We start from the raw sequence: 22956 nt of genomic DNA on the forward strand, positions 1-22956 counted from the left end.
GGATTCGGTTTTATAGTCTCGAGATACTGAAATTCGATATTTCAGCATTTCGAGGTTATAAAGTGAATCTATATATATATATATATATATATATATATATATATATATATATATATATATATTTTTTTTTTTTACTTCAGAATCCTGAAATATCACAATCCTGAACTTCATAATCCGGAACCCAAAATCCTGAAAACTCAAAATCCTGAATCACAAAATACTGAAAATATACAGAACACAAAGAATGACAATATTCTAGCACAAGGACACAGAGAAAAACCCACACCCCCTGCTAATTAAATATATAAACTACAAGATTGCACTCCACAGAAAAAAATTGGCAAACATACCATCACATGTGTTCATGACTGCCTGTTGTAACCTTAGTAACATTCCCTTTTAACTTGTTATACCACAACATAACTCATGATAGTGTAGTGAAGTGCAATGCTGGAGTTGATATATTTAAGTAGCAGGGGCTGTGGGGGGCACAGCCCCCCTGTTTATATTTGGTGGAATGTAATCTGGTTTGTGTTCTGTATATTCATTATATGTATCCTGTGTGTTTACAGTCTTTTGGGATTCAGGATTTTGAGTTTTCAGGATTTTGAATTTTCAGGATTTTGGGCTTCCAGATTATGAAGTTTTATGAAATTCAGGATTATGATATTTTAGGATTCTGAAGTGAAACCATACATATATATATATATATATATATATATATATATATATATATATATATATATATATATATATATATATATGTGTGTGTGTGTGTGTGTGTGTAAGTGTGTGCGCACGTGTGTGTGTGTGTGTGTGTGTATACCAACTCTGCGGTTGCACTTACTTGGAAAAAGCAAATCATGTCTTGCACAACTTGTTGACAATGACTTCCTTTGCAGGAACTCAATCAAAACTGGGAAGTTGGAGCTCGAGAGTTCAGGCTTCATTCACTAGTGGGATCACCCTCTAGAAGTGATAAATACAACGTAAATATAATCTAAGTAGCAGTCTTACTGATTTCTACCTGAAGCTGTTTTTGCCATATCTCTGCACATTAGTGTGCCTTCTTGTGAAATCTCAAATTACCTTCTCTGATATTTGTCTGCATTAACGGTGACATCATGTAGGCTTAAATGGGAAGCTACATTCCAGTCTTTAAAACCCTTAAAAAGCAAAACAATTCAGTAGGTCCCTGATTCTAGTTGTAGCATGACTAAAATGCTTAGACCTAGGTATTGATTGACTGGATTCATAACTCAGCTATGAAATGTATCTTTGAACTACACTTCAGAGTTTGAGCAACGAAGCACTAAATAATCTACTCTTTCAAGACAAACTTTTAAGTATAACTTAAAATGTTGGATAAGTGATGCCCACTAAAAAGATCAAATGACATTACTGCAACATACAAACTAACACTCCTAGCAGAAACACTGAAAAAAGTGTCATCATTACAACACAACAGTATTTAAACTCTTCTTGAGTATCCTATAATATTCAGTCTGATGAGATACTGTTTAGACTTTTTCAGATTTACATTGTTTATAAGAATCCTGTAGTCAATCTTTAGTAATGGTTTTGAAGATTATAGGGTGACTTGAAAGGTAAGGTGTACAGCTGGCATGGAGTTATCAGAGGATGGCACTAGAGGCAAAGTTTTGCCTGCCAGCTGGCTTTAGAAGGTTTTATGTTGGATGGTACGGTTTACAGCTGGGGTACTTTATCCTCTTTTCTCTCCTAAAGTTTGTGCATATGGAGAAGATTTTTTTTGCCCACTTGGTGACTGATCCTCCTGACCATAAGCTGCTCCAATTGTTCTTACTTTAAGTATTTTGCATTGTTTCATTGTGGAGAGTCTGTACTATCATTAGACAGAAGACTGGGATGGAATAAATCACCACTTGATAAAAGGTGATGATGGTAAAGAATTTAGCACAGGAGAATGGTAAAACAATGTTTAAATATATGACGATGATGCTCCAACCATAACTATGTTTTTGGTACTGTTTAATTTTTATGAGGAATGTACGACTGGAATGCACAACTCCTATTTTAATATGTAATCATAATGTAATTAAAATGGACATTAAAGAGTAAGAAATCAATGCCCTCTCTTTTTACGTCTTTGCAGAAATATTATTATATCAGTGACTGACCTCATAACAGTATACATAGTGTCTCAGAGATTACAACAGGGAGGCAAAAACAATCACAGTAAGTGGCACCCCCATCAGGGCATTTTGGGGGTATAATTAAACAATAATAACAGCCATGTAGTTTTCTAAAGGATTACTAGTACTATAGGAATGATGAAAAATATTTGCTCATCAGTTTTTAGATAGGTGCAGGTGTCCTGAGAAAGCTTAGTATCTTAGTATGCCACCTAGTTAAGAAGCAAGTAGGCATTTAAATGAGCAGTAAAAGAAACTCAACTACCTTGTGCGACCACCGGTTTTGTAACGCAGAGCTCTATTTCGAGCAGCTGTGAAAATAAAAGCAAGATGTTCTTTGGAAAAGTGCAAATAAACAGAAAAATGCTGCAAGAAGAAACTCGCATAGACACTTTACCCATAAAATGGACACGAGACTTAGATGGATATTTAAAAATCATACTTACTGTAAACATCTAGCCTGGCAGTGCAGGAGATTATTCCAGCTTCATTCTTTGCAGATACAGTGTACCAGCCAGCATCTTCTTTTTTAGTGCCTTGAATGAGTAGGCATAAGTAACCATGGTTGTCTTTATGTGTGCTGCAAAGCAAAATAAATAAATAAATAAATAAATAAATAAATAAATAAATAAAATTGGCAGTTAAACTTGGGCATTCATGCAAATCATTTGTTTCATTTTTCAAACTGAACATGACCTTTTTTTTTGGGAGACAGCCAAAGTGGTGATTATGCTAACTGGAGAGCCTGGACACTATGGAAGCATCCAGAAAACTCTGCTGCTGTTCATCAGTAAGCTGTGCGGAAAGATCGGTACAAAATCACCCGAACTGCCACCACTTCAGACAGATGTAACCTTGATTTCAGTTCTAATCCTTCTTGTAATGCAGGCCTAGGTCAGAGTTCCTTTGATGTTAAAAGTCTTTCCAGACATTAAAACATATTTTATTCTGATATAAAGCTGTCTATAACAAACTCTAATGCATTTCCTATATTTCATTGTCTACCACTGTCTATACCCACTGGACACCTTAGACAGCAGTTAACAATTTATGGTAGTAACTAAAGTATGACAGAATGAATTGTGTCTTCTAATGGTTTTAATGTAATTAAGATTTTTTTCCAAAGCAAGAAATCTCTCATACCACAAGTTTTCTTAAATTGGATTTTTTTTTGAGGAAACTGATTTCTTCATGAATGTCACAAGTGTGTTTTGATTTTAATTCACTGCATGTTTAACATTTGCAGATACTAAATGCAGACTGGTATTTCCTTTTAAAATATCAGAAGTTGTGCAGTGATTGTATAAGCTGAATAACTCTTGTTACTCAGTTATCGGGAGGCTGTGACTGTCTTCTTATACTTGGAAGTTGTATTATGCCCATGTTTCTATCTTGTGCCTTATGTAGAAAACTAATATTAACACATATCACATAAGCCTAATTATACAGAGACTGTAATTTTCCACCTAGCAATTTAGGTCTGCATTGGACTGGACACTGACAAATGGCTAAATAGGTTTTCATAAGAAGACGTAAATGTAAAATCAGTATAGCATTCCTGTGTCCTTGTGTGAAATCTGTAGTTATATCTGCAAGCAGTTTGTAGGCAGGGGGCTTTTTACCTATGCTACACCTAGTATTCAAAAAGTAACCCCCTCCTGAAACTAACAAATTTTGTCGCAGAGTTCAAAAATTACACTGGTCAGTTTTGTAACTGTACAATGTCATTTCAGGCACAGTGATATTCGAAACTGACACAAAACTGCTGTCTGTCACAAATTTGTATATATAAAAAATACCACACGTGAGTAATAGTAAGTTGATGACAAAGAGCAAGTCCAACATTCAAAAACAAAATACATCTTACATCAAAAAAAGTTTGGGTGAGTTAAATATCAAATGCTACTCCTGTTTCAGTCATTGGATTTTCAAAAGTATCTTAATACAGACACTTTCTGACTACTTCTGAAAAATGTACATAACGGCATGGAAAGTGAAGTTGTGTATTTCACTTACTTGGCTGAACTTTTTCCATTAATTTCCTGTTGATGAGAGAGATACGGGTTTGTTTGTGGAAGTTTCTGTGAGTGATTGCTCTTTTTGGGATCTTTCCACAAACAGAAGGTAATTCTAGTGCACCAATCAATTAAAGGCATAAAGTATATATGTGTTATACATTCTCAGCAGTCTGTTACGGGCAGCCTTCTTTTTTAACTAAAGCGTCCCCCACCCATCCTGTCTCATTTTAGTGTGAGAGGTGCAACATCTGTACTGCAGTTAACACATTGTAGTGTCCCTACAAGCTTATAATGAAAACCAGAACAGAGATGCGAGGAGATAGCTGTCCCTGGCATTAAGGCAGAGGAGTGACTTCACTTCCTTTTATTTGTGAAAAATGAAAAATAAAAACACTTAAATATTGCAATATTAAGCAACAGTCATAAACAGTCCAAAACTTCAGATGTTAACTCCTCTTCTATAAAGGTACTGAAGAAACAAACTCATACAGTTTTAGTCACTGGAATAACTTGGCTTTACTTCATGATAAGCATTTTCGTCCAACAAATGGACTTCAGATCAAATTTCGAATAGCAGCTTTAACCTGGCAAAATTTCAAGCCCCCATAAACCCTAAGAACACTGTTGCCTATGCAGAACTGTTCACAGAAACTCTGTACAAGCATGTTAATAGCTGCATAGAGGCAGCTGTACCCACCAGGAAGAAATACAGAAGTAACTCAAAAAACAAACCACCCTACTGGAATCACAAAATCAATTGGATGTACATAGGAGGAAGAAAATCATGGCAAAAATTAGGAGGTGCAGCACCAGCAGGATAAAAGCACCCTCATTAAACTAAACAAAACTCAGAGGACAAATAAAGTCTACCAAAGCCAAATTTGAGGTAATTTTGGCCTACCAGGCCAAGGACAACCACAAAGCATTGTTTAGTTATGTTCACAACCTCTAAGGCAATACACAATTGTGTGCAGAGCTCATTGTAAATGGAGCACCTATACTGAGCCAGAAGACATAGCAAACCTCCTGGCTGATAAATTCAGCTTCAGCTTTACCTTTCTCCCCCCCCCTCAACCTTCCCTCAGGAAATATCATCAAATATAACTCCCCCTACTATCGCTAGGAACAGGCCCTTGGTACTCTCTCTAGGAACAGGAAGACTGCATCAATGAGCCCAGACAATATCCCAGGATGCCTTCTAAATAGCATGAAACATGACCTATCAGGGCCTCTGGAATTACTATTTACTTGTAGCCTCCAAACAGGTTTCGTGCCTCATGAATGGAGAAAGGCAACAGTCACCCCTCTGCACAAAGATGGGCCATCTACAGACCCTGGAAACTACACTCATAAGTCTCACTAGTCTTATATGTAAAGCCATGGAAAGAATTATAATGGAGATGATAAACAGAGATATAGTAAACCTCCAGACACTGGACCCATCTCAGTTTGGTTTTGTCAAGGGTAAGTCATGCCTACTCATCCTGGTGGACTTCTTTGAGATGGTCACCAAAGCAATGGATGAGGGCAAAATTGTTCAGACTGCCTGCCTTGACCTGGCTAAGCATTTGACACAATACCCCACTCAGGCATTGTTGACAAACTCAAGAGGTTAGGTACAAACCCGTATGTCACCCAATGGATAGCCAAATGGCTCACAGACAGGAACAAGGCAGTTAAAATTGGAGAGTCTAGCTCTACAAAGAGGCCAGTCACAAATGGAGTTCCTCAGAGATCAGTCCTTGGGCCACTCCTTTTTGGCATTTACTTCTCAGAAGTCAAGACCAATGTCAGTGGTCTCTAACTGACTAAATTTGCAGATGATTGCAAATTAGGAGCTGTCACTGAATCTCACACTGACACACATGTTCTCCAGGAGGGCTGACACAGGAAAACAACTGGTATCAGAGCCATGGACTATAATTAAATGCCAAGAAATGCATAACAGTATCCTTTGGTAAGTCATCCATCCCTGGTAACTTTCATATTGACAACACACACCCCTTAGAGTTGACCCAGTAGTCAGGGACTTATGGACAAACCTAGATAACAAGCTAGCCTTTGACCATCATGTGTCTAGAGTGCTGAGGAAATCATTCTGTATTGCACAACTTATAAACAAAGGTATGGCATATAAATCCAAGGAAGTCAGTGTTCCACTGTGTTCGGCATTCATCAGACCTATCATTGAGTACAATGCCCCCTTTGGTATGTACCTAATCAGGCATATACAACAACTGGAACGTCTACAGACGTTTCTCACTAAAAGAATACAGGGTGTAAGTAAAATGTCCTGCAGGCTTTTGAGGGGAGATTTATGCCTGGCATATAGGGCATTGTCAAACTCCATTCTGATGGACCTCCTGCATATCCAGAAAACAAACAGCACCAGAATTAGCAGTTCTAAAGACTTAAACCTTGCCTGTGATATAAACGGGTCCTGCTGGAAAGATAGGTATGTATCCCAGAGACTACGGTGTCTAAGGAACAGGCTCCCCGTCAATGTGAAACAGAGTTCCTCCCTAACCCAATTCAAGTGTAACTTAGACAACTGGATGGGGAACCAGAAATTCATCCCTGGTTTGGCACCTATGTCTCTAATGGACACAGGTAACCTGTAAATGGTTCATCTCCCAAACCCCTGCTTACACTTATCAAGGGTATCAGAACTTGTCAGAGATTTGGGATACACGGCTAGGCTTAAAAAAGCCTTGTGGTCATTAGCCTAGTAAACACCTATGAATCTATGACCAATGGAAAACTAATATGAACATAAACAGTAAAAAGGATCACAAATCATAAATGACAACCACTTACATAGTACTGAGTCTATCCTACAACTAAATGCTAGCCTGATGTAACAAAAGTGAGTTTTTTTTACAATCCGAACTAAAATAAGAAACAGAAAGAATATTAATTAATTTATTTATTTATTGACATTTGATTAGCGGGAAAGTCCAACTGGGTGTGAGCCCATTTTCAGTGAAGGCCTGGGGCGAGAAGCTCCAAAGTTTTACAAAACTTTTTTATGAACAATAATTTTACAGCCTTTAAAAATAACACAAAACAAATACAGTTTACATAATAATACCAAATTATACATAATATGAAAACATTGGTTAATAGATGCAAGCTATATGGCAATTATTTAAAAGTTAGTGAAATTTTAGCCAGTTTATAGAGAAATTACATGTAAGTCAGTGAGAGAAAAGCAGGCTTGTGTTATATTTAGAGAGAAAGCCAGGGGAGAGAAATTTTTAGAAGAAAGGAAGTAAGTGAAGGAGGGAGTGTAAGGTATGAATAGGTATTAATTTACATTTAGGGATATAGTTTATCCTGGTGTTGAGCAAGAAGAGAGCCGTCTTTTGGCTAGGAAGTCTTTCAGAAAGGTTTTGAAGGATGGGAGAGAGAATGGATACAGACAAGGAGTTCCAGGCCTTAGCAACATGGTACAAGCACAGACAATACCCAGCAGATTTGTTAGGTTTGTGGACAGACAGACGTTTTTGGTCTTTGGATCATAATGACCAACTAGAATTATAGTTGTGTAGAATGTTTTTTAGTGCTGGACAAAGCAAATGGATTCTCAATAATTTTATAGGTGGTAAGAAGCTGTGTATATGTTAGCTGATGGGGATGTTCTAACCAGTCTAGGACTTTTTGTGCTATACAGTGCAGGGTTTCTGAAAGGGATATTTGCTGAAAATTTATCAACTTTGTTATAGCATTGTTCAAGTTTTGATTTTTGTGATGCCAGAAGGTTATAAAGAAGTTTGGGGAGGAGGTGAGTAGTGGCGGCAAGAGTAACTTTAGTTGCGTCAGTGAAAAGTTTTTGCCAACATAAAACAACTCATGTTTTTGATGAGGTTTTCTACTAATGTTCTAGTTTAATTTCTAGAACAATTTTCTACTACTGAAACAAAGTCCAAATAAACTGAAATGCAGACCTGGTAATTAACTACTAGTCTGTCTCTGGACTGGGACAAGGTATCATAAAACTCCCTCCACTAAAGGCTATTTAACACCAAGAAGACAACAAGATCCTCCAAAAGAAGTGATAAATTAAAAAAACTATAAAGAAACAAAAAAAAAATAGACAGGTGAAGTGAAGAAGGGTGTGTGTGTGTGTGTGTGTGTGTGTGTGTGTGTGTGTGTGTGTGTGTGTGTGTGTGTGTGTGTGTGTGTGTGTGTGTATGTGTGTGTGCGCGCGTGTGTGTGTGTGAATGGGTGGGTGTGTACATGGATGTGTGACAACAGGCACATGAATCAGGAAAACAGCACCCACTACAGTAACCTTGGAAAAGATGCTATATAAAGAAACATCACAGATAAAAATACAATCAAAATAAAAACTACAATTATAAGTGTATTAAAAACAAACAAAAAGGAAAAGCGCCTTCACCCATAGGTTTCATCAGATCACTGTTAAACTGAGCAACCATAAAAACAATCATGCACTAAAAACAGGGAAAAAACAATCAATATAATGTGTGGAAAAATTCACGACTATGCATATATATATATATATATATATATATATATATATATATATATATATATATATATATATATATATATGTTATAACAGAACAGAAAACAAGCAGAAACCATCAAAAATACAGGCATAAAAAATGTCCAAGAAATGTGAAGAAAGGAGCAAATAAGTCATGTTAAACTAGTAATAAAATAATTTGTGGTCCCATTTCCTAAGCTGAAGAATGCATTTAATTGAACAAGGAGAATTGAGTCCAGGGGGTTTGTAGTGTTAAGATGAATTTGCCATTCCAGCACCTTCATTTCAACATTGGCATTACAGTTTCCCTTGAGTGGACCCATTCCAAGTATATCCAAAATGTGAAATTTGAAAAAAGAATGACCTTGTGATTCAATGCTGTGCTTTGCAAGAGGATTGAGTGGCAAAAGTCAGGGTACCTTTTTGGCTGGGCTTGTATAGGCCCCAGGGCCGATAGCCTAGTACCTACCTATGAACCTATGAACCTATGATTCTTGCTTAGCCTATTTCTGATTTCAGATGTGTGTTGGGCTATCCTCCCTTTAAACTTAGAAATAATCTTTCATATGTAAAAAACTTGACACTTGGAGCAGCGGAGTCTGTAAACAATCTTTTCACTGTTACAGTTCCCAGCCACCTTACTGTTACATTTCTTCCCTGTACTGGGGCAGATGAAAAAAATCTCTGCAGCTCATGAACTCACAAAAGGTATAGAAATGGGGGCCCACAAAAGGATATTTCAGTGCTGTGCAGCATTTTGAGGCAGTTTCAAATCTTTTCAGGATACAAAATTAATGAAGCTAAAACAAAGGCAATAGCTGTAAATTATGTACCCATACACAAATTGGTTCAGCAATATCGACATTTATGGGGACATGATAAAATGAAGTACTTAGGAGTATGGATTAAATAGGATTCTGGTGTGGCAACTAAGGATATGTGAGAAGAGTCTAAACATAAGATAATACAAAAACTGAAAAACTGGAAGCTCTGTTATACTGATATTGATAGCGAGATGTAAGCAATTCAAATGTTTTTAATCCCTTTAGTTTTATACGCAGGCCAGACATATTTTTATCAACCAGAGGAGAAGCTGTGGACAGCAATTAATACAGAGCTGAACCATTTTATCTGGGAAGGGAAGATGGTAAAAGTCAAGTGGGATAAGTTGATTCTTCCGATTGAACAAGGCAGTTTGGGATTACCCAATTTGAAGAGGTATTTCAGAGCTACACAGTTAAGGCTCCTGTACATAGCAAAAGCAGAAACCTACAATTAAAAGTGCAAAGGGATGATGATGAAATAGGAAGGAAAGCTCAAGGAACAAGGAGAGACTGGGATTTTGGATGCAGATCCTTAAGGAGAATAACAATAATTATACAGAATATTATATTCAGAAAGTATTCTAAGAACTAAGCCAATACGGGAATGAAGAAAGGAGATTCCGACAATAGTGATGACTGCAATTAGAGATACAGAAAATAGGAAAGGGGGGCTGAAATTTATTGAAGAAAACTGGCAAAAGAACTAAGGTATTGGGAGCAAATAATCAGACAGTGAAAGGTAATAGAACGGGAAGAGGCCAAGAATATATTTGGACTGGAGGCTAGAGGCTGACTTCCCTATCAAGAATTGCTATCAGATTATAGGCAAAGAGAAAGAAATAGGGGAGTCTTAAGTGAAAGACCAGCACTGGTAGAGTTTTAAGTAGGACTGCTGTTCGATTAAAAAATTTAGTCATAATTAATTGCTTGATGAAAATTTTTTATCAAAATTAACTGCATATTAATCAACATTTTTTCCTTCAAGCATATTAGTCTAGCACATTGATATAAGCTCAGAGTGAATAAAAAACAAGACATCAATGTTGTCACTAACTTTATTTTTTCATCCAGTTGCTTAAGCAGACCAGTATATTTATATTAGTTGGTCCAAGGGAGTCCCTTTTTTTATTAACAACATATCCAGACACAGAAAAAAAAGCGTTCACAAGGGACAGTAGTGGCTGGGGATGCTAAATATTTTCTGGCTAACTTAGGCAGGACTGGGTAATTGTCCTTGTGTAGCTTCCACCATTGCAATGGATTGGAGTCCAAGTCAATCTGTTTTTCAAGTCTGTATTGCGAAAAAACTGCGTTCTCAGAGGAGGAGAGAGGCATCAGTGGCTCAACTTCAGAGTCTGATGAAAATTCATGCATTCGCATTCTCTTTGTGTATGGTTCTTCTTCTAGTTGATGGTTATCATGTTGATCAGTATGTTCCACAAGAACTTCTAGCTCTTGCTAAACCTTGTGTCTTTTGTCCGTTCACAAGCATTTCATTTTTTTGAAATGTGGGTCTAGTGCAGTTGCAATTTTTAACCACGAAAGATTGAGGTTCAGTTTGCATTGTTCTGGATCCATCAAAATTGCTTGTTTGAAATGTATGATGCTAGCAGGGTCAACATTAGATAGTACCATTTTGCCTTCAAGGTGGCAGAGGGTTGGAAGTATTATTGAGCAGGAAACATACTGCTCTCAATGTGTAGGAACATTCTGAATTAACTTCTCCTGACACTGAGACAATTGCACCTGCTGCGCTTTCAACTCAGCACTGTTTGCAGGACTGTGTTTAAAGTGTCCCACAACTTTGCATCATTTAGCTAGGAGACCGTCAAATCCAGACACTGCAACTGCTTTATTTATAGACAACTGAAGGCTGTGTGCTGAACAGGGCATGTTCTGAAATGGAAAACTTCCTAGAACAGCTGTCACATTACATGCATTGTCCATGCCAAACGTAGTCACTTTCTTATAAATTCCCCATGATCTCGCCACTGATGAAAAGTGCTCTGCACAGTTTTCTGAATAGTGTCATTCTTCGGTTTGCTTAATGCAGAGTGCAAAGAAGTGAGAAACCCAATCTTTGTCAATGAAATGACAAGAAATGCCAAGGTAGCTATCATTAACCATGGACGACCAATAGTCGCTCATTAAAGCTACAGATTCAACTCCTGCCATAACCTGACTTATTTTCTTTCTCTTTCTTGCTTATACAAAGTGTCAATTTGATTGCTAATGGTGGACCTCAAAGGCAAAGTATATGACAGATTTCTACTGCTGAAACGAATAATGTCCTGAAGACCTTCCTCAGTGACAATGTTAACTGGTCGACTATTCTCAGCAATCCATCTTGCAATGGTGTTACTAATGTTGTTGTATGTCCCTTGATCCATTGGTTTTGCCATCTCCTGATGTTCAACTAATGTAGTCTTGCGATGTGCCAGTTCAGCTTTGTTGATGATGTGGCTGATGTTGACGGCTTATCATGAGCAATAAACACATGCTTGATTCGCAGGTGATAATTCAGCAATGAATTGCTGTGATGATATTTAAACTCTTTCTTGCAACATTTGCAAACCACAGTATCACTGGTTTTCAAAACAGACTTTCCATTCAAAATCATTTTTTCCACCTTTGATTCCATTTTAACCAACTCAAAAGTAGTCACTTTCTCATAAATTCCCCACGATCTTGTCACAGATGAATAGTGTTGTTCCATTTGAACCATTTAAACCAACTTCTATTTGTCACCCATGAAAGGAAGACCGGAAACAACACAGGAAGTGATCAAGTGAAGCTGACTCTGCGCTATTTACTTAACAACATGTGAATTAAATAGTGAACATAGCTATTGCATTACAAAACTTTAACTGCCGTTAATTTTTCCATGTTAATCACACACATTAGTGGCAATTAATCAGCAGCCCTAGACTTTAGTAGAATCTAGAAGAGAAGCTGACGTTAAAAAGGAATAATTAGCAGGGCATACAAAATATTACATGATAATTATAAGATCAAGAAAAAAGTAAAAAAAATACAATGAAGCGTACAAACTATGCCACAAAGACTTTAATAAATCCAATTCCATAGCACAAAATGACACAGTGTCATGTTCTCATGCTTCGTGGTGTTTTTTTTACTTTTTTTCCTAGGTTTTATATTCAGTTTTGGTTGGATGACAACTATAAGAATCAATCAGAGGAGATTAGAAAGGACTGGGAAGAGAGACTGGATAAGCAACTTACAAATAAATAATGGGATGTTATATGTTTGTCTTCCAAATGAACAACAAAGTCTAGAAGATTTAGGATTTTTTGCTTGGAAGTGTTTGCATAGGTATTTTTATACCCCAACTGGACTCCAAATAATTTTTCATCAGACAGATATCAAATGTGGGAGGTGTGATGGGGAAGAAAGAGCTAATTTGGAGAATATTTTCTGGGAGTGTAATGAGTCGACAGACTTTAAAGATTCCCTGCAGACGGCTCTGTCAGAGATACTGGGTGAGCAAATTGGTGCAACTAAGGAAATTATGTTTTTTGAGCTTTGATACAGAATCAGAATTGCCTAGACAGAGTAAGGCCTTGCTGTGTCTAATTATGGTCATTACCAAAAAAGCAATTGCTAGAAAATGGAAATCAAAGTCTAAACCAACTTTACTAGAAGTAGTGAATATAGTAACAGAGATAAAACAACTGGAATTGGGATCTTTAGAAAAGGGTAGGAGCAAATTACACGAAAAAAAATCAGAATTGTGGGAACAATACATATGGGGAGGAATGATTTTAAAAGAAGGCCAGATATGAATGAGCTATGCAATGTGTGACTGACAAAGATTGGGTAGATTATAAGTGATGTATAATGTTTGCAACTACAATTATGGCAATATGGTTTGTTTCATTTATATAAGTGTATAATTGGTCATATCATACGTGATAATTTAATAAAGATGTCTCTTGTTTAAAACAAAATAAATGAGTGCCCAGATATAAAGGTACCAAGCCTCACCATTCTGTCCTTGTTGAATGTCCCTTCTAATGTTCCCACATTTTTTGAATACAAAATAAGAGCCCGGCTGCAGAATGTTGCTCACCAGTCTATTACTAGACAGAATGGACTAGTCACAAATTATCCTATTAATCTCATGGCATGGTTACTGAAAGTTAAGGTCATACTTCTTTTCAGTTTCTATTTCCTTTGGTCAGTGTAAGGACTACTACAATCATGTAAAAAATTCTTTGTGGTTCACATAAGGAAGTGTCCTCCCTTGGTTTTAGATCCTTCATACTTTGCTCAGACCTGCACACTACAGTAGTACGTTTCTGCGTTATACTTTCTTGTTATTCTTCACTGAGATGGCATATCCTTGAATATGCAAAACCTATCTGAAAGTACAAAAGAGGAGCTTTGCATTCCATCTCAAGGTGCATCAGGCTGTCAGCTGAATGTGTAAATTGTTGCGGAATATGACTGTCACAGCTCCATGAACAGGAGAGTGGGGACTCTGCCCCCCCCCCCAAAAAAAAACACTTTACAATTTGAAAACAGTCTTCTGTCAAAAAGACTATTTTCATGTCATGGGTGTTGTTAACACATGGCTGGAAGAACCTCATGTTGACAAAATGTCTTCAGCTAATGGTACATCATTAAGTAAGTTCAGCTCAAAGAGACTATCAGCCTGTACACAGCTGATGGTTTTATCTTTTTCTCCTTCTTCACCCCTAGATTGCCATTCTCAAGGGAATGATATGTGAAAGTATTCATATTGTGGGACTTCATACCACATTAGTCCCTATCGTCCAAATTCAAATAGTGTTCAGTCTCTACCACTAACTCACCTCAAGGACAGCACATAAGTACACATTATAATAACATGTAAGGCGTGTTTTGGCAAGTCAGTCTGCCCATGACCCCACCCTATGACACGATTTGCAGATCTAAGTTAACATGCAGACTGTTTTTACTTTCCCTCACAATACTTCATTTATTCTGTTCCATGCACTACTAGAGTTTTTCACCATTTCTGAATCTAAAAACTCATCAGGACTGAAAACTGTCTCTATAAACTGCTTTGTTATACTTATCTCAAAAAAATAACTTTCAGTTACAGGGTGTATTTTGTTCTTCTCGTCTGTGTTTTTTTTTTTTTTCTTGGAGGCAGCTAACCTATCTGGTACTTTATGTTAACATTTCCTGACCTAGACCATAACATATCTACCACAGTTCTCAAAGCTCTCATCTTAGGAGACAGACATATGAAGAAGACAGCCTCAGTCTGCCATCTATTGAGGCTGGCCTCCTCGGTCTGCCCTTACTTGTAGCTGATTAAGCTGCCTACTTGGGGAAAAGACCATCATAATTATGAGGAGAATGGCTCGGGGTGAACTGGTTCCTGGCGCTGTCAGAATTGTCTGTAAGGAATGTGTCAGTGAATCAATGCATTGCTGGCCTTATCAGCCAATCATGTCTTGCTCTTCCTGCTCCTTTCATGCGCCTCTCCCCATTTATTCACTTCCCCATTTATTCACTATGTATATTTTAAATCATTCCGAATGCAGAGCAGTTTGTGAATACACCATAACCACTTGCCACCCACCCAAACAAAATTCATCTGAGGAGAATCACTTTACATTCTTTCTGCTATATCCGATGAAAACTTTTTGAAATTTCTGAACTTAAGTCAGTCCTGATTGTCTACATGGTGCTCTCAACTTTATGAACTTCTTTCATGATCTCTATAACATATGGTGATGTGTTTATCTCCACAAAGATGTAACTCATCAGACACCTTTAACTTCTCTGTTCACATAGCTTTCTGTCCAGATGGCAGACCAACTTAACTTACCTCTGATGGGCTGCATGTTAGCTGACCTCTGCTGCAGTGCCTCCATCCTCCCAATGCCCTTTACAAAATGAAGGTCACAAGAATTGACAATGTGCTCAGGAACTGTATAAAGAGCTTCTGAGGCAGGTCTCACTGAGTGACAGTCTACGTTATACTGGTAATGGATCTGCCTTAAAAATCTAATACTCACAGCCCTCCTCACTTCTTTTCACAATGTTTACTTGTTTTTTGGTCATTTCATATGAATAGTGGAGTCCCGTTCTATTTTGCTGTTATTACTCTTCATCAGTGGGCAGGATAACTGTCCAGAGTTTTCCCCCTATTTGTGCTCTATATTGTTCATAAGTTTATAGACTAGCTCTAGGCTAATGGCCCCTGTGGGCCATTTTAGGACTGGTCAGTTGCCTCACATGAGAATCAAACCCTGCACCTTCTGTCTGTAAGGTAAACATCTTAACCATTATGCTAACCTCCCACTCCCGTATTTAATTTCACTGAGTATAAGTGGAAGGAGAAAAACTGATTAAAACAAGTTTGAATCATAGATTCTGGCCAATCTATCATGTGGCAAAAGAGGCCTCTGCACAGGGAAATGTCTCACCTCAGCAGTACACACCTGCCCTGTCCTTATATAACTAGTATAACTATATATTAAGTAGAGGGGGTGCACTGGGCTGTGCATGTGGCCATGCTCCCTCGCAAAAATAGCATTTATTCAACTACAATTTTTGAAACATTTGATTTCAAAGGAAATTTATTCAGAAGAACATCAGACAAAAGGTAGAGAACCCTGATAAGGTGCTATACTTGTGAACATTACTCCAGTCTTCCCAAATTCCTTTTGCATGCTACTTCCCCATAGCACAGTACAAGAACTCCTTAAAAGAGGGCAGCACAATATGGGTGCTTGAGTCATCATTTCTCCATGGATCACTCCTCATGTGAAAGCTCATTCACAAACCCGTAACACTGTCATTACAAGCAGCAGCCTTAACATTATGATAACAAATTGCTGTATGTTGCCTAAATTAAATAATATTTTTCAATACTGCAAAAGTACATTCATTGAATGCATTCCTTTACAAGAAGATCTCAAACATACCTTTGAAGGTAAACCTGGTGTGATATTACCTGATTCTTTCAGTATTTTGGGTGAATGATTCATTTTCCTTCTTCCAGAAAATTTGAGGCTGTGGCACTCCGACAACACGGCATTCTAGTCTCACTGGGTATCCCTCCGCCACTCCAGTGTTTTGCAGTTTTTCAATAAAAAATGGAGCTTTGAGTTCCTCTTTAGCTATGAAAATAAATAATATGCTGTTAACGCAAACAAGCAATGAATCATTGTGAGCTGGATACAGCAAAGTATCTCGAAAACAGTAGCAACTGATGACTCTATTACATATAAGAAATACAAATAAAATAAAAACATAGCATTATATCACGCAAGCAGAGTGAATTGTTATTTAAGGTTGTTGTTTGTCAGGGTATTAAGAGTATTATTTGACTTAACTGTGCATTACAAGAGTCACACGAGATGATATCGCAGCCTACGGTTCTAGGTCATCATGGTATGTGGTGCATAGTTCCTCATCTGTGATCACTGCATTGTCTGAGCAGAGTCAAGGTCTTTGTCTTCTCTGACAGGGACCATTTTTACACTAGTGACCCTGGACCTGTTGTCCCTGGATGGGAGGGATCGAGGTTGGAGTGAATAGAGGCCTGTTCTACTACTGTGGAAATAAGGATGCCAGATGGCACCACTAGCAAGTGCCTCCTAATGGGTACTTGGAGAGTTAATATTTGTGTTACTTGCATTTCAAAAGCAGTAGATATGGTAGTGCCTCATGCATGGTAACATGCTTGCAACATGCTGGTATCACTGCATGCTTACCCTGAGGGACATTATTATCCAGTAACTGCTACAGCCACGATATAATGGGCCATCTGCCTCTGTGGATAGACACAGGCAGCCAGAAAATAGCAAAATGTAACATAAGATTGACTTCTTTGTGCTACAGGTAGTTAAAACTGGAAAACTTTGAGACTGTGCAAGTGATCTTTGAGTGTATCTGCTTAGTGCTGTCAAACAAATGAGTTTTTGTCTTCCTTGTGGGAGTCCTTCTTTTTACAGCATCGATTGTCCATTCCACATGCACCTTCTTGAGTAAGAGCAAGAGAAGTAACTAGATGGTTTTGCATGGCATGATTAATGTGTGGGGGGTGGAAGTGGGGGTGCACCTGTTTCTGTGCATTTTGTATGTGTTACTTTATTTCTAAGGCAGGATTAACTCAAGTTTGTGTGTGTGTGTGTGGTGGGGGTATGTGACTTTGCAGGACATTTTTGACTTTGAGATAAATTTTTCCTTGTGCCTGGTAAACTCTATTATCTCTCTACTTGTGGGGCATATTCCAATAGAAAGTCCGGTCATGGAAGAAGACTTTAGCAGATGGACTTCTTTAATATGGTACATGCTTGATTTACAGTGAGAACGCTGATTGGATTGTTCAATCAGCATGCACATTTTTTAATCGTTAAACATTTTTATTTTACAATTGCTGTACATTTCTGTATTGTACTATTTGTTAAACATGTAATGTATGGATCTTTTCTTTCTCTAGGCTTCCACTGGAAAGGGGCATGTTGTCCAGTTGGACATTCCTGTTAAACAAAGCCAAAGTAAATAGAATAAATAAAAATAAATAAAATGTATATAATTGAATATATGAAGTATGGCTGGCTATACCCTTACCCAAGGGTGTCACATACAAACAAAACAAAATGTAAGTAGCGCTTTCAGTAGTTTCTGCCGGACGGCTTTATTTTTCTATAATTTTTCTGCACGCCAGTTTGACTTGAAATATCCTATTAATTTATTATTATATTTCTCATATCATCTGTGACATCATGTAGGCATAGAGGGATCACTACATTTCAGCTGTTTTGCTATAATCAATACAAAAAGAGCAGCACCAAAGATATTTGAAGAGAAATATAGGCAAATGCATCCAGATATGGACAATTTTACAATTCAAAAAATAAGAAAACAAAGAGGAGAAGTAGAAAAGAGGATTAGTAACGGAGAAGTTAAAGAAATAGAAAATAAGGTTTAGATTTACCTGTGAATTGAAGGATTTAGTGTAGGAAAATCTAACTTTGATAACATTGCAGCAATTCCCAACTTAAGGAGAAACCAGCGGAGAGGGAAACATATGGTCAGTTGCCATATTAAAATACTTTGTAGCCTTCCATAGAAAACCAATACAAAAGTTCAGATGGAGTTGCACAGATGGGAAGGAACAGGAAACTGTGACAACTCTGACACAGTCAATGTTGTGGAGTAATAGGCCAGTGAATTCCCATATGAAAGAGCAATGGAAGACACAGGTTGACACTGAAGAGAATATGACACAGGAAGATGCTCTGGAGCTTTCTATAGAATATCCACAGGAAATGGAGAACAAAGAATGTGCCCTCAGTTTAGAAGAAAATGATCTAAGAGAAGAATTACTTGATTTAATAGAGATGGACAGACATATTAAAATCGATTACAGAAACAGACTACAGAAAGTCAATAAAACCCAGAATGTTAAAAATTTGATAAAACAAATGAACTCAGTAATTAGGACTGTTCATAGAGATTCATGCAATATAATAGAAGTAAATAGGATATATTACTGTGCAGCTAAATTAATAACGGATAAAGTTTTATCACAAAAACACAGGTCAGTAAGCGAAAGGAAGGGGGAACATCAAATACCATCATGGAAGTATCGAATAGAGAAAACTATAAAGCAATTAAGACAAGAAGTGTCACTGTTAGAAGAGTATAGAAGAGGGAACAGATCAACAAAAATACTCAGAAAGATAGATGTGATATTAGCAATACACAGTATCAGAACAGATCAGGATCTATTGTGCACTATCACAAATAATAAACTAAAAATATTAGCACAGGCAGAAAAAGTTAGAAGATATGCAGATAAATATAAAGGAAAAGTGCAAAATAAGCAATTTATTGGTGACCCAGAAAAGTTTTATAGAGAATTGGGAAACAAAGCAAAAGGAATTGAAACACCAACAAAAAAAGAAGAAATAGATACATTTTGGAGAAATATCTAGGAAGACCCTGTGGAACATAATAAAGATGTTAAATGGAAAGTACAAGAAGTAAAAGAAAGAATAAGAAGTTCAAATGTACATGATATGAAATGGGATAAAATAACCAGAGAGACTGAAACAAAGTTAAAAAAGGCTCCTAATTGGAAAACCTCAAGCCTAGATGCATTACCTAACTTCTGGCTGAAAGTATTAACTGCTTTACATGAAGATTTAGCCAAGAGTAAGAACTACTTGTATGCACACCCAAAACAGACACCAACCTGGTTAACAACAGGAAAACAATACTCCTACTTAAGAGTGAACCTGCAAGTTATCCCAAAAACTACAGACCAATAACTTGCCTTCTGATGGCATATAAACTATACACTGGAATTGATGCTGACAGAGTTTATAGTCACCTAGAAGAAAACTCAATGATGGCAATAGAACAAAATGGTACTAAAAGAAGGTAGTATGGAAAAAAGGATCATTTGTTATTAAATCAGGTCATAATGGAGAACTGTAAAAAGGGGCCGAATCTAAGTTTGGCATGGATATACTACAAAAAAGCATTTGACAGTATCCCACATTCATGAATAAAACAGTGCTTAAAATGTATAAGATACACCCTACACTGACCGATTATATTACAGGGATCATGAAACAGTGGCAAACCACTCTGCAGTTAAGACATGATAAAGGACAAATTATTATTCCACGGAAAAAAATTCAAAGGGGGTATTCCAGGGTGATTCTCTGTCACCACTGCTATTTTGCCTTACTCTTAACCCATTAAGTTGTCTACTTAACAGATTAGGTGACAGCTATAATTTGGCTCCCAGAAAACTTCAAGGTATAAAGACTTCTCATCTTCTGTTTGTGGATGATTTAAAACTGTATAGTTCATCAGATGAGGAACTGAAGGCACAACTGCAAGCAGTCAAAACTTTTTCAGATGATATAAGAAAGGCTCTTGTCATTTAGTCTTGATAAATGTACAAAAACAACCTTTAAAACAAGAAAGTTGCAACACCAAGAAAACATCAGTTTGGGACAGAAATGTGATATAAAAGAACTAGAGCAAGAGGGAGTGTATAAATACTTGGAAATTGATGAAAGATCCACAGTAAGACATGAACACGTGAATAAAACTTAGTAAAGAATACTTTAGAAGACTTAAATTAATACTGAAAATAGCATTGACATCTAGGAACAAAGTCCAAGCTATAAACCGATTTGCTCTTCCTGTCCTATCTTAGAGTTTTGGAGTGATTTACTGACCCTAAAAGGTGCTGGATAGGTTGGATAGGAAAAGTACAGTTTTGTACCTACCATAAATGTAGATGTTCGAGTGCTAATACAGCTGCAGTAATCACAGAAAGGTTCTCTGCCGTCAGGCGGGTCCTCGGTCGGCCGAATTCCAAAGTCTAGGTCCGGCGTCGGTTGTTGTCGCTTTCTTTCCTGACGTCAGTGAGGCAGGGGTATATAAGACACAGCCGATGCCATTTTCTTCAGTCTTTCTTGCCCCAGATGTCAGGTGCCCCCAGAAGGAAGGCAATATATATATATAAAATATATTTATATACATGCAATGCAATATAATCAAAAATCAGTAGTTGCAAGCAAATATACCATAGAAGGATAACCCAATCAGGTTGTATGAAGAGGGGTTAGACCCTAGGCCTTTACCAAGAGGGGAAGGAGGGAGGGAAAACTGTACTGCAGCTTTATTAGCACTCGAACATCTACATTTATGGTAGGTACAAAACTGTACTATGTTCATCGTGCATACAGCTGCAGTAATCACAGATGGGTAGAATCCCAAAGCTACGCACAGGGTGGTAGGCACTAGGTGGAACTGGGATGAGCCAGAATGCCCTGCAACACAGCAGTGGCAAAGCCTGCTCTAGTTTTGGAATATAAAGGCGGGTGGTAGTGTTTTGTGAAGGTATGCACAGAACTCCAAGTGGCTGCCTCCAAAATATCTTTGGTAGGAACTCCTCTGAGGAAGGCTGTAGAGGTAGCTGTGGCCCTGGTGGAGTGGGATCTGATGCCTGTAGGGACAGATTTTCCATGATAGGAGTAACAAAACCGTATGCAGTGGCCTATCCATTTTGAAATTGTCTGTTTGGTAACTGGCTTCCCTTGAGCTCCTACAGCATAGGACACAAAAAGTTGTTCTGATTTCCTGAAGGGCTTTGTTCTGTCCAAATAATAACGTAGCTGTCTATGGATGTCTAAGGAGTGTAGCAGCCTTTCCCCTTTGTTTTGAGGATTGGGGTAAAAGGTAGGTAAGTGTATGGCTTGATTTAAAGCTACCCTGGATACCACTTTAGGCATAAATGACGGGTTGGTTCGAAGGGAAACCCTGTCCTGATGGAAGATGAGAAAGGGTTGCACAGCCATGAGGGCTTGTAGTTCCGAAACCCTACGAGCTGAGGTAATGGCCAGAAGGAAAGCTGTTTTCCAGGACAAATATTGCAAATCTGTTGAGGCAGCTGGTTCAAAGGGAGGCAATGTTAACTTTTCTAGAATGTAATTAAGATCCCAGGCTGGTATTCGTTGTTTCCTTGGTGGTCTTATATTCTTAGCCCCTCTGAGGAACTGTCTTAAGAGTGGGTGAGAGAATAAGGGTGGATCCGTGTTGAATTCTGCAGAAATGGCTGAGGCATGGATTTTTATGGAGGAAAATGAAAGTCCACTGTTCAGCAGCTCAGCTAGATACTGTAATACCTGAGGCAAATTCAGTTTTCTAGGGTCCTGGCCTTTTTTCTCATTCCAAGAGCAAAACCGTTTCCATTTTGCAGAGTAAGCCTTTCTAGTAGATGGCCTTCTGGCCTCCAAAATGACATCCTGCACCTCTTTGGAGAGTAGGGTATGTTGTGGTGTTAAGGAATTTTCCATGCAGCGAGATTGAGTGTTTTCAGCTGACTGTGAAGAGTTTTGTAGCTGTGCTGAGTCAGCAGAAGAGGCATTAGAGGTAGGGACCAGGGAGGAGTATGTGTTAGGCTCCTCAGGAGTGGGTACCAGTGTTGCCTTGGCCAGTCTGGAGCAATCAGTATCATCTTCGGTCTGTCTGCTCTTGCTTTCAATAGCACCTTGGGCAGAAGAGGCAGAGGTGGGAAAGCGTAAACTGTCCATGCTGTCCAACTGAATGAAAGGGCGTCCACTCTCCAGGCCTTCTATGTCTGGCCTCCCCCACGCTTGGATTATCTTTGTAAACACTTGAGGATGCAACTTCCATTCGTGTGGATCTGTCATATTTCTGCTTAGATTGTCTGCCAGCGTGTTTTCCAAACCTGGCAAGTACTGTGCTTGAAGTTCGATTTGCCATTCCAGAGCCAAGTTCCAAAGTGTCATGGCTAGTCTGCACAGGGGGAATGAATGTGTTCCTCCTTGTTTGTTTATGTACCACATTACTGTGGTGTTGTCTGTTCTTATCAATAATTGTCCTGGATGCAGGAGGTCCTTGAAAGCTGTAAT

The 22956-nt window shown here is 38.0% G+C and overlaps 1 protein-coding gene across 5 annotated transcripts in view; it reads right to left on the reverse strand.

Annotated features, from left to right (window-relative positions):
* The window catches only part of PALLD (palladin, cytoskeletal associated protein), a 2901248-nt gene that overhangs the window by 26924 nt on the left and 2851368 nt on the right, over nucleotides 1-22956 (reverse strand). For 4 of the 5 annotated variants that reach the window (XM_044062575.1, XM_044062576.1, XM_044062578.1 and 1 more), the window contains 2 exons: nucleotides 16503-16668; nucleotides 2621-2754 (listed from right to left, as the gene is read on the reverse strand). In XM_044062575.1, the coding sequence (XP_043918510.1) occupies nucleotides 2621-2754; nucleotides 16503-16668 (300 nt within the window). Of the gene's footprint in view, nucleotides 1-2439; nucleotides 2486-2620; nucleotides 2755-16502; nucleotides 16669-22956 lie in introns of all 5 variants that reach the window. The other variant, XM_044062577.1, reaches the window with a different exon arrangement.

This window comes from Protopterus annectens, chromosome 2.part1, assembly GCF_019279795.1.
Source record: "Protopterus annectens isolate FY-2018-M chromosome 2.part1, PAN1.0, whole genome shotgun sequence".
NCBI lineage: Eukaryota > Metazoa > Chordata > Ceratodontiformes > Protopteridae > Protopterus > Protopterus annectens.